The following is a 15,084-nucleotide window of genomic DNA, read 5'->3' as shown; positions in this document are numbered from 1 at the left end:
CTTTCTCTGACAATATATTAGTATCTAATCTACATCCATAATAATTTAGTATTTTCACCATTTAGTCGAACAATACAAACTAGTTTGTAAGATTTATAGCAGAGGTTTTTATATAGTAGTACTTTCCTCTAAAATACCTTTTATAGAATAAATAAAATCTGTAATAACAGAAAGAAAAATGTTGTAGAATTAAGGTTTATATACCATATTCTGTGGTTTGTACGCTATTTAAGTTTATAATGTGATATTTTTCTACTTAATAAAGAATTTGAATTTGAATTTGTTAAACTCTGCGGAAGCGGCCTACTTTGCTATTTCTGTGTCTAAATCAAAATAGGCAATTGGAAACTCAAGATGTTTTATACTACGTTAATAAGAGTATTATTTCTCTGCTCTGACTGTATATAAGTAGTCAGGGTGAAAGACGAGCTTAAATCCTGGAGACTCTCCGTTTGTACTTTTGTGCAAACTGTAGCTTGAGCACAAATTGAGATATAATAATAATACCCAACGAATAATAATAAGTTGTCATAACTAAGCTCCACAATGAGATATAAGGCTGTTATTTAGTATTATTAAAGAGGGGCAAGTGCAGTATACCAAATTTTGAAAACGTGCGCGTGGCTCAGCCATCTATTAGGTGTAATGTACATATCATCTAAACGGCTAAAATATTAATTAAATTCACATTTAAAAATGCGATATATCTACAAAAATGTCAGAGGATATAATTTTACACCTGAGATGATACGAAAAGGCTTCCTAGGCGCCGCTGTGCAAATACCCATGTCTTTTGACCAGCTGTATCGATTTCAACCAAATTTGCACCAATGCTACTCACTACTTTATATTTGGACTCCAATTTTAAAATTTGAATCAACGTATTTGTGTTAAATTTTGGCCATTCAACAAATATCATTGAGCAAGCACCGTTTTTACCTGATATGGCCCTTTGTGACCTTTCTCCACACTGAAATATCTACTTCGGGGAAAATGCTTCAATTCAATTGAAGACATCAAAACAAATTCGACATGAGAGCTGCAGGCCATCCCGAAAAGTGCCTATAAAAAATTTGGACGATTTTAAGAAGCGTTGGCACATGTGCATTGCTTCTAATGGATGTTACTTTGAGGGCGATAAAATTAATTTGGATGATTATTGAAGAAAATTGGTTTATTTATAAATTTCCGACACTTTCTTGACAGGGTGTATATGCATTTGCGAAAATCTTGATATGAACCAAGGAAATCTTGATGTATTTATTGTATTATTGGAAAAAGTATATAATTAACTGAACAATTATTTATTACTTTATTTATTCATCTCGTTGCATATAGTTTGATCTCATTTAGTTGTAAAATAGGTGTGGTTAAATTACCGCAACAAAAAAGAAAAAAATAATTAAATCAGATATATGCAATAAGCACAAACTCAATGTTATTATTTTAAATGTGATTGATTGCCATTGGGAACTATACTACTAATATACATACATATATACATATATGAATACTGTCACTTATAGTACATTCAAAGAACGTAGAAATGAAATACAATTTATGTGGACAAAATATAGATAGCTACCACAGCGCTGTGTGTAATTAAAGTTTTAATGTAGACAAGATCCCATTTCATTTTAGCATCATATGATCAACAGAATGATACAAATATCAGTTAACCTTCTTCTGTCGTCACTTAGTGAGTGGTTTACTTTGTGCTTAAACTTATAATAAACAACACTATTACAATTGAGAGTTCTAGAGTGCGGAGTTGTTTATTCTAAAAACTTTTAAAGTCAATTTTTTCGAGTATTTGTATTTATGCTTACGGTTTTTCATACTATGGTAAAAAAATACGCAATTATATAACACATATACTAAGTTTATGGTTCATTTCTGCAGGGGTAAGCTCAACTTATAGTACTAAATATTTTAAATTAAACACTTTTTCACCACGTGTTAAATAGTCTAATAATAGAAAAATAAAATATTTTGCACAGGCAGATCTGTTAGATACAGAGAATTTTTTAATGTAAGAGAGCAGTTTTCACTTGGAATGGAATGAATTTTTAAATTAAATTAAAATAATCAGAGAAATAATCAGACAGCAATGGGTGAAGATTTTATTACAATTTGACTAATTTTTCTTGGTTTTTTATTTTCGGATAATTTCCGGTCAAGTTATGGTGAATACCGCAAAGTGTTTTTTTCTTCTCAAGACGTTCTGAGATAAGCTCTGATTGATAAGTTCTGCATGAAAAAATTACTATAGATTGTCATATACTCAATAATGTACAAAAAGTCCGAATAAAATTACTCAATCCATATTTAAGAAACAAATTCGCAAAGCAAACTTTTGTAATAGTGCTCCCGTATTGCTAATTTTTTTTGTCAAAAATATGCTACTGTGATGAAATAAAAGGGGACTTTTGTCCATTTCATCTCCTTCAAAGTAATCCCCTCCCGCTGCAATACACTTACGCCAACGATTTTGCCAGTCCTCATATCACTTGGAAAAATCCTCCGTCTTAATGGCCATCAGAGCCTTCTTCGATTCAGCTTTTATATCCTGAATTGAGTCAAAACGGTGTCCTCGGAGTCGTCATGTGAATTTGCTGAGTAGCCAGAAGTTACACGAAGTTAAATCGAATGATCGAATGATACGATATGTACGATATTAGTTGAAATTGTGGCGAAATGATCACGAATAATCAATGCAATATGCGATGGTGCATTATCGCACTTTTTTGTTCAATAAATTGAGGCGTAGTAAAAATCGAAGAATTCACTTTTAGAGCCCCACAAAACGACGCGTATCTCAAATACTAATGAATATTTGACGTGAAATTAGGCATAGATGTCACTAAGAGTACTACTAACTTACAGAAAAAAATTATCGATTCGAAAAACGCGCGAAGTATTAATTAAAAATTCACCTTTCAATTTGATCACAGTAGTATTTATTTACGAAACGTGTTGCCCAAATTTTTTATAATTTCCTCTACACTTCAATTTTTCAACTAATTAAAAATTGATAAACGTGAATCAAAGACATATATATACAGTACACTAAGTACTAACAAGCGAGTTGAATATTTGTTGTTAATGTTTATAGGCTTTACCCTTTTAAATTATAACTGAGTACAAATCATCGAGAAGAGGGAGTAGAGAAACTATCAGCTAATAAAATGTAAACAAAGACACTGCTAAGAGGGGCTCATGGAGACGTATCAAGAGGAGACTAGGGTTGAGTTTCTCTTTGTATCCAAGAAATCAATTAAAAAATCAATTGAAATGAATTTAAAAATATTCAAATATATTATTATTGCATAGATAGTATTAGACTATATAGAAGGACAATAGTTTTAAAATTTAAAAGCAGAATGCGTTTTATTTAATTTTTATGTTTTAAGTAACTATTTATTTTTAAAATGCTGTAAATTGTGGTTTTAGGAAAACTGCAAACATTTTTCCATTATTTTGATGGAAACCTATACTGTTGTGCAGTTTTTGGTTAGACGTACATATTTCAAGCCCACATTAGTTTAGAGCTAATTTATAAATTGTATTATTTGGAACATCTTTAGGTTTAAATCAAATCCTCTTTAAACTTTGAATTTACAGCGGCCATCAATAAGTAATTTTTTTTTCTCATTTTTGAAATCCATTCCGAAATTACGCCATCCAAATTAAAAAGAAACTCAGAAAAAAAAACAAAATTTAATAACACTGAAAACGGCAGCTCTAACACTTTAGTGAAAATTGTGCACACTCTTTTATTTCGATTTCAACTCGCTAGCTCCTGCAGATTCCTAAGGCCCCGATCAATATGTTTTATAGAAAACTGTGGGCTCACCGACGTAAAATAAGCAAATATTGCCGATTCATTATGTATTGACTTTACCAAGGTGTGTAATGATGACATGAATTTAAAGAAGTATTAATTAAAAGTTTGTTCCTGCTAATATGCGGATAATGTATGGTAGCAGTTTCCACTTTACAAAAGCAATAATTGTGCTACTTGCTTACTTACTTTTTTTACCGATTCACACATCACCGAAATTACAGCACTAAGATAAATAAAATGTGTGTCAATTCCGTTTCCGTAGAATCGGCCGAAGTGGAAATTTCAACGTCATACTCTCCAGTTGAATATTTCCTGAAATGTCCATTAGCGTCGATCTAATATTTTATTTTACTTTTTTTTTATTTCTACTTAATTTCTATATTCTCGCAACATATTGCTACAGAGAATAATAGTTCTTGTCTCAAACGGTTGTTTGTATCACCTAAAACTAATCAGTCTGTCCTTCCGTCCGTCTGTCTGAGATTTCATCATGGAACTTTGTACATATGTTTTTTGATCGAATCTCGAGGACGGAAATGGAGATAGGCTTAATCGAAGCATTGCCAGGCCTACAAAATGTGAAAACTTCTATCGTGTACAATATTCAAGTCAAATACCAATAAAGTTATCGGAAAAGATATGACATCTAACGTCCCATATAGGATTTGTCCGGAAAGTGGTAGGACTGAGTTCATTTAAAAAAATTTATTGACCAATCGTTACAATTCTTTAAAAACTTTCAAAAGAGGCTCCTTTTGCGTCGATGCAGCGCTGCCAGCGCGTTTTCCAAGCATTGAAGGCGTCACGGAAGGCATTCTCCGGTATAGCCTTGAGAGTCGAGGTGTACTTTGCGTAGATCCCCTCTGTCTTCTCAAACTGTCTCTTTGTTTCGAGATCGTTTTACGTTATTTAAAAATTGGGAGTCACTTTAACACATGTTCAAATTTTCTTGGCACACTTCCCCTCCCCGCAATTTCTGGTAGCCAGAGAGCACTTTTGGGACCATCTTCGCTCACACCTTGCGCATGTGCAAGTGCTTTAAATTTAACCTTTGGGGAATTAAACGAATATTTGGTCCGTCGACTCGTCTGAGTTCAAACCTTTGCGCACACGAGTCACATTGTTGGTGTTTGTCGAAGTCGCTGGTCTCCCAGCACAGTCTACATCAGTGATCTCTTCCCGGCCCTCCAAAAAGGCCTGGTGCCACCGAAACACACTACTTCTTGCTTAAAGAACATCAGGGTCAGCCTACTTGATCATATCAAACGTCTCTGCCGCAGATTTACCGAGTTTCAAACAGAATTCAATCGCGTGCCTCAGCTCAAACAGGAACATTTTGATAACGAAAAAGCAGACGAGTTCTCAAAGGCAGAAACTTTCCTTAACGAATTCAAGGCGGAGCTAATACCAAGCCCTCTAGGATTGATCAAAAGAGAGATCAATAGACAATTTCAACAAGTTGCAAATAACAGGTGGAAAAACAGTGCAAATTGCATAATAACTAAACAATTATGGCCAACACATGACAGGAAAAGAACCAACGACTTATTAAATAGGTCAATGAAAAGTATCTACAGAGTAACAGGGTACTTGCCATTTGGGGAATATGCGTCCAAAATGGGTATGCCCTACAACAACATCTGCCGAGGCTGCGGAATAGCAGGGAACAAGGAAAGAATTTTCCACTTTCTCTGTGAATGCTCAGCCCTAGCACAGATCCGACACAAAACACTTGGAATCCACTTACCTGCTCAAACGAACGCTGCACTTTCGGCGTGCACCACTCACAGAAACACGCGAAAATGTTTGTCCTTATTCTCCAGAACACTGACCAGCCGCTCGTGCGTTAGCTAGGAAAGCCTTCTTCCGAATCCAGGTTGGCGCACGCTCCGAAGTACAGTCGCGACGGAAGAAAATCAGTCCTACTACATTCCGGGAAAACCTTGTAATTATCGAAATTGGACCATAACTTATTAAATCCTCCGTATTTGTGGACCTGAGTGCCTAGTGCTAACTTTTTAATGAAACCTGAGAACTGTTTCGCCCTTCACTCTATGAGTTACAAATCGGGTTATACTCTCCATTGGACCCATATACCAATCCATAAAAGACTCTGGATATACATTAGTTTAACCACCAAAATACATGGTAGATAAAGATTTTCGTTAGTTTAGTAGACTCTATTTCGAATATGTCGATCAACATGTAACTTATTTTCGCGACCAATCGATTCTTAATCAAGAAAAAAAATTTGTGCTCTTGACAGCCACAAAATCAATTAATAATTTTCCTGCAATATAAAAATATACAATATGCAATAAATACCAAATAAATAGAGTTTATTGTATTTCTACTTACTATACAAATAATCAGGAATGTTCGTTTTGTTTTGTTCATAATAAAGATTGACAAAACGGCTTATTCTTTACACTAATTTTGAGCTAAGATTGCAACAAGGATACTTTAAAGCGTAAATAGCTCTAAACATCCACCTTGCTTGATGCATCGCTCTAGGAGGTCTAATTTTAATTTTTTTTTTACTAAATCCTAAGAAAATAATAGATAGTTCAATCAGTTCCCGTTAATCGTCTCGTCTAATATTATAGTTTTTTTTAAGGTTCTTCATTATAAATTTTCAACAAATCTTCTATTATTGCATTACAAAAATATCGTATGACGATATCGGTATTTGTTTCAATGTCAGCAGAATTAAAAGTTTTCCAGTTGTCCCTAAACTTTTGGAACAGTGGGATATCAAGGCTACTTGTTACTTGATGGGTCTTTGTTTCGAAGACACATTTTAAAACCAGTTCATAAACTGTTGTTCCAAAAGTACAAAAGCTTTTTTCGATCACTTTCTTGTCGAGGTTCCAGTCATAAATAGCGTTCAACACAGCTTTAGCTTGATCCTGGCCGGAAAAGCTCTCCAGTTTGGGTACAGCCACAAGTTGTTCCTTTTCTCTAAATGAAACTAGAATTGTTAGGCGTTCTTCTTTAGAAGTTTTCACACCAAGTCCAGGTAATAATTTTCCATCCCAGTGAACGGTCACTATTTCATGCACATTATTCTGAAAATCTGATTTTATAGATTCCGTTCTAAATTGTACAGAGTCCACAATACGTTGCGAATACGTTGAATAGACAATTTCTTTATCATCAAATAATCACAGCTAAGCTCTAGTTCTTCTACTAAAGCCTGAAGTATATAGACAGAATTCCTTATGCCTTATTGTCATCTATCTAAAGCTGCAACTAACTTAGGCGTGATCAAGTTTTTACTTTCTTTTTTTGAAGTAGTTGCAGAACTTAAAATTTGAGAGGTGGATGCCAAGGTTTCCTAAAGACTTTTATCAAAGCTGGTAAGTTGATCGTGATGTCCTTGGATTTGAATAGAATCTTGCGCAGTAACAGATGACCAAAAACCTCCGAAACACATTTTTTTCTCTTCATTTAATTTAATTTGTCTTGCTCTTTCTTCTTCGGTTAACTTTTTGTCTACACCCGCTAAACACTCTGGACGCCATGGTTCTCTTTGTTTTTGAAAAAAATATCTTACCTTCTTCAATTTTCATCAGTTCCAAAATATCAGCGTGTGCTATATCAAGTAAATTATCCAAATCCTCCTCACGGCGCTTGTAAATAGCTTATATATATTTTTTTTTTAGAATTTTGTGGCAACTGCCTCAAAGCATGGAGAATATCCACAAGTTTTTTTACACAGTTAGGTTAGCTTTGGTAAGGATTCTAGCCCTAATATACATACATATGTACTTAAGTTATGTCAAAACTTAATACGACTTGTTAAGTTCCCACCCCCAATATTGACGATATAGTGATTTTCATGAATTTTAACTTTCATCTAACTTTCGCGCGGAATATGAATGGAATTCGTTTCAGTTAATGTCACATACATCTTAGTTGAGAAAGATTTTAATACAAATTTCGCTGACGCGAAATAAATATAGTAATCAAACTGAATGAGTATAATGAGTATAATTGCAATCCATTCACGATTTTGTCGAACAATAAATGTATAAAATACATTATTATCACATCTTGAAGGTATTTCCTCAGCTTTGATCCTTGCAAGTTGCCAGCGTATGCAATTTTTGGTTAATCTGAACTTAGCTCTTCCTGACTTCTTTGAATTGACTTTTGACGCGATACATTTTTCATTGTTGATTATTTAGCTACTCCACCCATCACTATTGATTTCCTTATCGCATGCCTGTTGATTAGCAGAAATTAACGTTATCAATAGTGAATTTCGTTGGGCGTATGACTCCCACTGTTTGACTGTCATGACTTTCAATGCATGCGAGTGTTAATATAGTTTATAAATATCATTTACCGATGAGGAAGCGTATTTGTCATAAAATGCCATGTATATATCTTAACATTTTTTTTTATTTTTTTGTTACCGAAAGGGGAATCTTCTAAAGATAAAAAGTTTTAACCGTTCTAGGAGGGTCGGACAGGTTGGTGCTTTACTTTTACCCCCTCTGATTTTTGCCATTATTTTTTATACGCGTCACCCCATGTATTCTCGTCCACTTTCTTACATATATCTTTAAAACTTGAGGGCTTACTTCGTTTGATAGCCTTCTTGAGCATGTCGGTCGACGTTGATCGCGCCGTCCAGGTTCCCATCCAACATGAGTTTGAATGTTTCTCCATCCAATGTTCCCACATTCCATCCTTTTTCCTGCAATTTTTTACGCTGTATCGAGTTTGTAATTGCTTGCGGATTTGCTGCAATATGGCCAGGTGATCGCTATGTGTAAAAAAGTCACACACTTTCTAATTTGCAGATCGAACCAGCGTGCTGCTGGCATTACTCCGCCTGTTTGTAAAGCTACTACCCCTTTCAATTGCCCATGCATTAAAATCGGCTGCAATATCGATTGGCGTGGTAGTGTGGGCGTCTCCGACTAGTTCATCCAGAATTCTCCTTCGTAATCTCCTTGCAACACAGTCAGGGAAATATAGCAGCAGTGAAAATAAATTCCATCCATTTTCGCTCGCGTATAGTAACATCTGCCCAGGAGCGGCTTATCTTGGAAGGCGTTTCCCTCCACAGACCCAGCTTTGTTTTCGTTGTCGGAGATCCATGTACCTGCGTTTATGTTTTTATACTGCTCATACAGTATCGCCACGTCTACATTTTCTTCGAAGATTATTTGCTTCAGCAGCTTCACAATGGTTCAGGTTGATTTTGACAACTCTCATTTTGTCTTTTTACACGTTGCTTGACATAGAGGACACTTTCAATTCCCGGTCCGGTGACCGGACTCCTTTTTCCCGCTGCTTTTGCTTGCTGCACACGGCGGGCTTTTATCACATTCCTTTGCGCAGTGTCCCTTTTTATCACACTTAGCACAACATTTGCTTAGGTCATCCTCATTTATAATGCCCTCGCGAGATGTTTGCAATGATAATTGCATCCGGAAAACATGGCCAGTGACCGGTCTCCTTTTTCCTGCTGCTTTTACATGCTGCACACGGCGGGCTTTTATCACATTCCTTTGCGCAGTGCCCCTTTTTACCACACTTAGCGCAACATTTGCTTCGGTCCCTCGCGAGATGTTCGTAATGGTAATTGCATCCGGAAAATATGGCATCAATTTATTGCCCGTCATCCTTCAAGATATTGAAACTTCTTCTGGTGAGATAGCTTACTCCCGTCGAGCCAGGGTTTTTAACATTAGCATATTTATTTCGTCTGGGCCGATGGATCTTTTGGTATTTTTCGTAACCGTCGGTAACACATCTTTTCGACTTGTCCACCAAAGGGTGCAGTATAAATTACCGGCTAAAATAGTTCACGCATTTCTTCAGGTCCGATGAGGCACAGGCGTGGAATTAGATTTCGACACTGTTATCGTCGTCTTTACTCGGGTCACGAAATTAATTGACTTTAGGTGTTCCACCCATTTCGTCGAATACCCAATTGGTCGACTCTTTTGCTAATACTGCTACTTCAGCGGGAATGAAGCCAGCAGTAGCAGCAGCGATCACCATGCGGAATTGACAACGAATATGTCCGTAGGTGAAGAAGAAGTAAAGTCGACCAGTTAGCTTTGTTTAAGTTAACGTAAGTGCGGTTTTTAACAGAAATAAAGCCCGGGTGTTTCTCGATCGATATTATTATGGATAGGTGGTTGATTTATCTTGAAAACTTGCCCTCGTATTGAATTGGGATTGTAAAATGGTACTTAATTATATTATAATTATCAAATTAAATAGGTGTTACAAACATAGTGGTAAACTTAATATACACTGTTCAGGGGAGCTGCTCTATGTTCACTAATAAACGATTTGTTTGCCACTCTAAACGATGTATTTTTTTGGTCAACATCCGAATAAGTTCATAACAATTTCTGAAATCGAAAACTCATAGTATTATTTTTTTTTAATACGCTTTTATTAGCTTCACTTGTATGTATGTATGCATGTTTGTAACTTTTTTAAGTGGTACTGAAACCTAGAATATTTGAGCGACACTATAGGAAGGCGATAGTAAGTTTAAGCAGCTCACCAAAAAGATGCGCTTTAAAGTGTGCAACATCTATTGGAATTTTTCTTTCATTATTATTGTTTGTTTATACAAAGAATTATTTTTCACTTTTTAGTTTGATATGCTTTAAAAGCGTGTTTTTAGTTCCTTTTTAACTATATTTTTTTACAGAAATGTCCCTATTGAGGTATTGATAATAATCTATATATATATATAAATCAATGCCACTTTCTTTGTAATTTCATCACTTATAAACGGCTGAACCGATTTGGCTTATTTTGTTTTTTTTTTTTGTTGTATTTGTTATTATTAGGAGAAGGTTCTTATATAAGAAAAAATTACAGAGTTGCCGGAAAACCCATAAAAACAGCCCTTTTAATTTTTCCCATACAAACGTTTTATTTTGTATGTAAAAATGATTCTTGGTTAGTAACGCTAACGCTCGATAATGGCGGAACCAATCTTCATGAAATCAGCAGTTGTTCGCTGTGGATCTGGAAAGGATATAAAAAAAAACAGATACTTTTCATAAGGAAAAGTCGAAAAATTGGAAATTTCCAAAAAGTGACTTCATACAATTTTTTTTTTGGTTTTGTTTTTCAATATTTTGATTTGTAAATTATTTGAATCGTTCAATTTCGGTCGCTTGCTTTTTTATTCCGGCTATTTTAAAGAATAATTATTGAAAATTATTCAGTGAAAACTTTATGTGTGTTTCAAACGAAGTGATCATATAAGAAATTATTTTAAAGAAAATGCTGGAACGTCCAAAATCAAACATAGGTCGACGTACTTGAAATGCTCGGGACGTGTTGTCACAAAGAGTATCACAAAGTGCAGTGCGACGTCCACGAAATAGATTTGAAGAAGCTCATCATGCAAGAAATCCAGGAAGACCTACGCGAGTACGATGTCGTGTTTTGGAAGATATGTTCCGTGCTGCATTTGATTACGACCCTTCAATCGACTATAATGTACATGGATATATTGGAATGATGGATGTTATATGCCCACATTGTGAAGCGGCTAAATTCTCGAGTGAAACGGCTGGAATATGTTGCGCTAACCGGAAAGTAAAATTGCCGGAACTTGAACCGCCTCTTGAACCATTACAATCAATAATTTTTAAGACATCACCAGAATCGAAACATTTTTTAAATCATATACAAGAGTACAATTCGTCTTTTCAAATGACTTCTTTTGGCGCTACAAAAATTATAAGAGATTAATTTATGCCGGCATTTAAGGTGATTGCAATGAATATTTGATGCTTTTTTCAGAGAATAGGGAAAAATTTATTCCTATAACATTGCATACATATTACAGATCCAAGGTCAAATTTTTCACCTAGCGGGTTCATTGTTACCGCTCCCCGACGCTAACTATCAATTTTTACAAATATATTTCATCGGAGATAAAAATCGTGAATTAAATCAACGCTCCACAATTGGTTCTCACACAAAAAGAGAAATTCTTTGCGAACTACAAGATTTTTTTCATCAGCACAATGAATTAGTCCAATTGTTCAAAACTGCTATGGATCGGTTGCCATTTGATAATCACAGAATCGTTATAAGAGCCGATAAAACTCCAACTGGAGAGCATTCAAGAAGATTCAATGCACCAACCATTGTGATTGTTGGCGATCAGTTTTAATCTCGAGATATTATTCTTCACCGTAGAAATGAACAATTACAACGCGTTTCGGACCTTCATCGTTGTTACGATGCATTACAGTATCCTATATTGCACTGGAATGGCCATGATGGATACCATATAAATATCCCAATGATTAATCCAAGCACAGGTGCATAATATATATCGTGCTCATAAATATTTCGTTTAAATAAAAGATTTCCATTTTGAATTGAAAACTTCTAAATACGTTTTGAAACGTATTTTTTACAGGTCTTGATGCTCAAAAGAAGGTCAGCGCCATGAACTATTATTCATACAGATTAATGATTCGCGAAGGAAGTTCAATTACATTTTGAGATGTGGAAAACTGTTACATCAATACATTGTGGACATGTATGCGAAAATTGAGACTGAACGTCTCAATTACATCCGGTTCAATCAAAGTAAATTGCGATCAGAAGAATACATACATTTGCGTGATGCAATAACAAATGATGGGAATTTGAATGAAATTGGACATCTGACGATATTACCAGCATCTTATATTGGAAGTCTTCGCCACATGCACGAATATGCTCAAGATGCGGTGCCATACGTGAGAAAATACGGCCGACCAGATTTATTTATTACATTCACATGTAATCCGAAGTGGAGTGATATTCAAAATAATTTGTTGGACGGTCAATCAACAACAGATCGTCACGATATAAATGCACGTGTTTTTCGGCAATAATTAAAAGCGCTGATGGATGTAATTGTGAAATTGCGCGTCTTTGGAGAAGTGCGGTGTTATATGTATTCAATCGAATGGCAAAAGAGAGGATTGCCGCACGCACATATATTGATATGGTTGGTTCGTAAAATCACACCAGATGAAATTGATAATATCATATCAGCCTAGATACCAGATCAAACAATTGATCATGAATTATTTGAAGCCGTCACAAAACATATGATTCATGGCCCATGTGGCATACTAAATATGAATTCACCATGCATGATTGATGGCAAATGCTCAAAGCATTATCCCAGAGCATTGACTTCCGACACAATAACAGGCAATGATGAATACCCGTTGTATCGACGACGGTCTACTGAAGATAACGGTCAATCAGTAATGATGAATATTCGTCATCAAGAAGTCATCTTCGATAATCGCTGGGTTGTGCCATATTCACAACTTCTGTGAAAAATATTTCAGTCTCACATTAACGTTGAGTATTGTAATTCCGTAAAGTCAATCAAATACATTTGCAAGTATGTGAATAAAGGAAGTGATATGGCTGTCTTTGAAGTACCTGATGCTGTCAATAGGAACGATGAAATTACTCAATACCAAATGGACCGATACGTTAGCAGCAATAAAGCAATTTGGCGAATATTTTCGTTTCCATTGCACGAAAGACATCCTGTTGTTGTTCATCTAGCGGTGCATCTTGAAAATATACAGCAGAGAGCAGCACAACCACCAGCGACTACTTTAACTGCTTTTTTCGACTTTGTAAAACCGATACATTTGCCAGAAGTTTGCTATATACTGATGTACCTCAGTATTACACATGGAATACATCATCAAAAGAATTCCAACGACGTAAACAGGGTACAGCAGTTGATGGTCACCCAGATATATATTCAACAGATGCTTTGGGCAGGATGTATACGATTCATCCCAACAACGCGGAGTGTTTTTATTTGTGATTGCTATTGGTGAACGTTCAAGGACCGAGATCGTTCGAATATTAGAAAATAGTTGATGGTCATTTATGTGAAACGTATCGCGAGGCATGTCACCTACTGCATTTGTTGGAAAACRATTCACATTTGGAATCGACGCTTCAAGATGCATGTGTTTCATCTTTACTACAACAAATAAGAATGCTTTTCTCGATTATAATATCAACATGCATGCCATCGAATCCACTGGAATTATGGAACAAATATCAAGATTACATGACGGAAGATATTTTGATCCAGATTTGATGATTACCTTGGAAATGTACAATGAAGCATTAATAATCATTGAAGCATTATCACAGTTATCTATGATTTCACCTGATCGTCCGATGCATGATTTGATGGATCAAGAATTGCAACGTGAACAACAATTCAATTGTGACGAATTGATTGAATTTGTGCAATCAAATATTGACAAATTAAATGATCACCAAAACTATGTATATCAAACAAATTTGCAAGCTGTTTCTGACAACACTGACGGATTATATTTCTTGGACGCACCTGAAGGAACCGGAAAAACATTCATTACTACATTGATTCTGGCAGCTATTCGATCACAGAAAAAAATTGCTTTGGCTCTTGAGAGAAGGAGCCGCCAGAGTACGGTTCGGCGACTCCATGATCCAGATGATCCGGAATGGAGTCAAAGTTTGTGAGGATATCCGAATGTCCGGATAAGAGTATTACTTTGTTGAATTTTTTATTGAATCGCTATGACAATTTTCTTATTATTCGTATTGTTGTACGCTTCTCAATGCTAGCGTTGTAACAATTTTATGGAGTGAATGGATAATATCGTACGAATGCATTCTCATGAACTGCATATCCTTTATCAACAATATATATTTCAAAACACATAATTTCACGCAGGACAACGGATGCGGGGTCAGCTAGTAATTAATAATTTTAAAAGTCCTCCTACATTTCTGATGAAAATTCTCTCAATAGTCAATTACTTGTTAACAGTGGACTTAACTAGTGCACAGCCAATCATTTACAAATATCTTGATATGCATCATAATTATCCAATATCCAAAAATTTCAAGGAAAATTATTATTGTAGTATTAGAAAACTTGCAACATAAAAAGAGAAATTATTGTTTAGTTTATTCAGGTATACCTTCGTTGCGTATGGTTTAATCTCATTTGATAGTAAAATAGGTGTGGACACATTACCATTAAAGAAGTAATGAATTCAGATATGTGTAAAAACATACAAACTAAATGTTACTAATTTAATTGTTATTACCATACACTTTTTTGTGTTAGGTAATTAATTCCGTAATAAATGTGACTGATTGCCATTGGGAAAGTTACTAGAAATATATATAGAACATACATATGT

At 35.2% G+C, this 15,084-nt stretch overlaps 1 protein-coding gene across 1 annotated transcript in view; it reads left to right on the top strand.

Annotated features, from left to right (window-relative positions):
* Positions 1–1,684: 1,684 nt before the first annotated feature.
* LOC108975482 (sialin) overlaps positions 1,685–15,084 on the top strand; it is a 77,171-nt gene continuing 63,771 nt past the window's right edge. Inside the window, exon 1 of the mRNA XM_018943977.1 lies at positions 1,685–1,904. Within this exon, the coding sequence (XP_018799522.1) occupies positions 1,886–1,904 (19 nt within the window). The 5' untranslated portion in view covers positions 1,685–1,885. The remainder of the gene's footprint in view (positions 1,905–15,084) is intronic.

Source organism: Bactrocera latifrons, unplaced genomic scaffold, assembly GCF_001853355.1.
Source record: "Bactrocera latifrons isolate USDA-ARS-PBARC rearing strain unplaced genomic scaffold, ASM185335v1 scaffold_655, whole genome shotgun sequence".
In the NCBI taxonomy this organism is placed as follows: Eukaryota; Metazoa; Arthropoda; class Insecta; order Diptera; family Tephritidae; genus Bactrocera; species Bactrocera latifrons.
The sequence above is the reverse complement of the archived record's forward strand: the minus strand, read 5'-3'. Positions and strand labels throughout refer to the sequence as shown.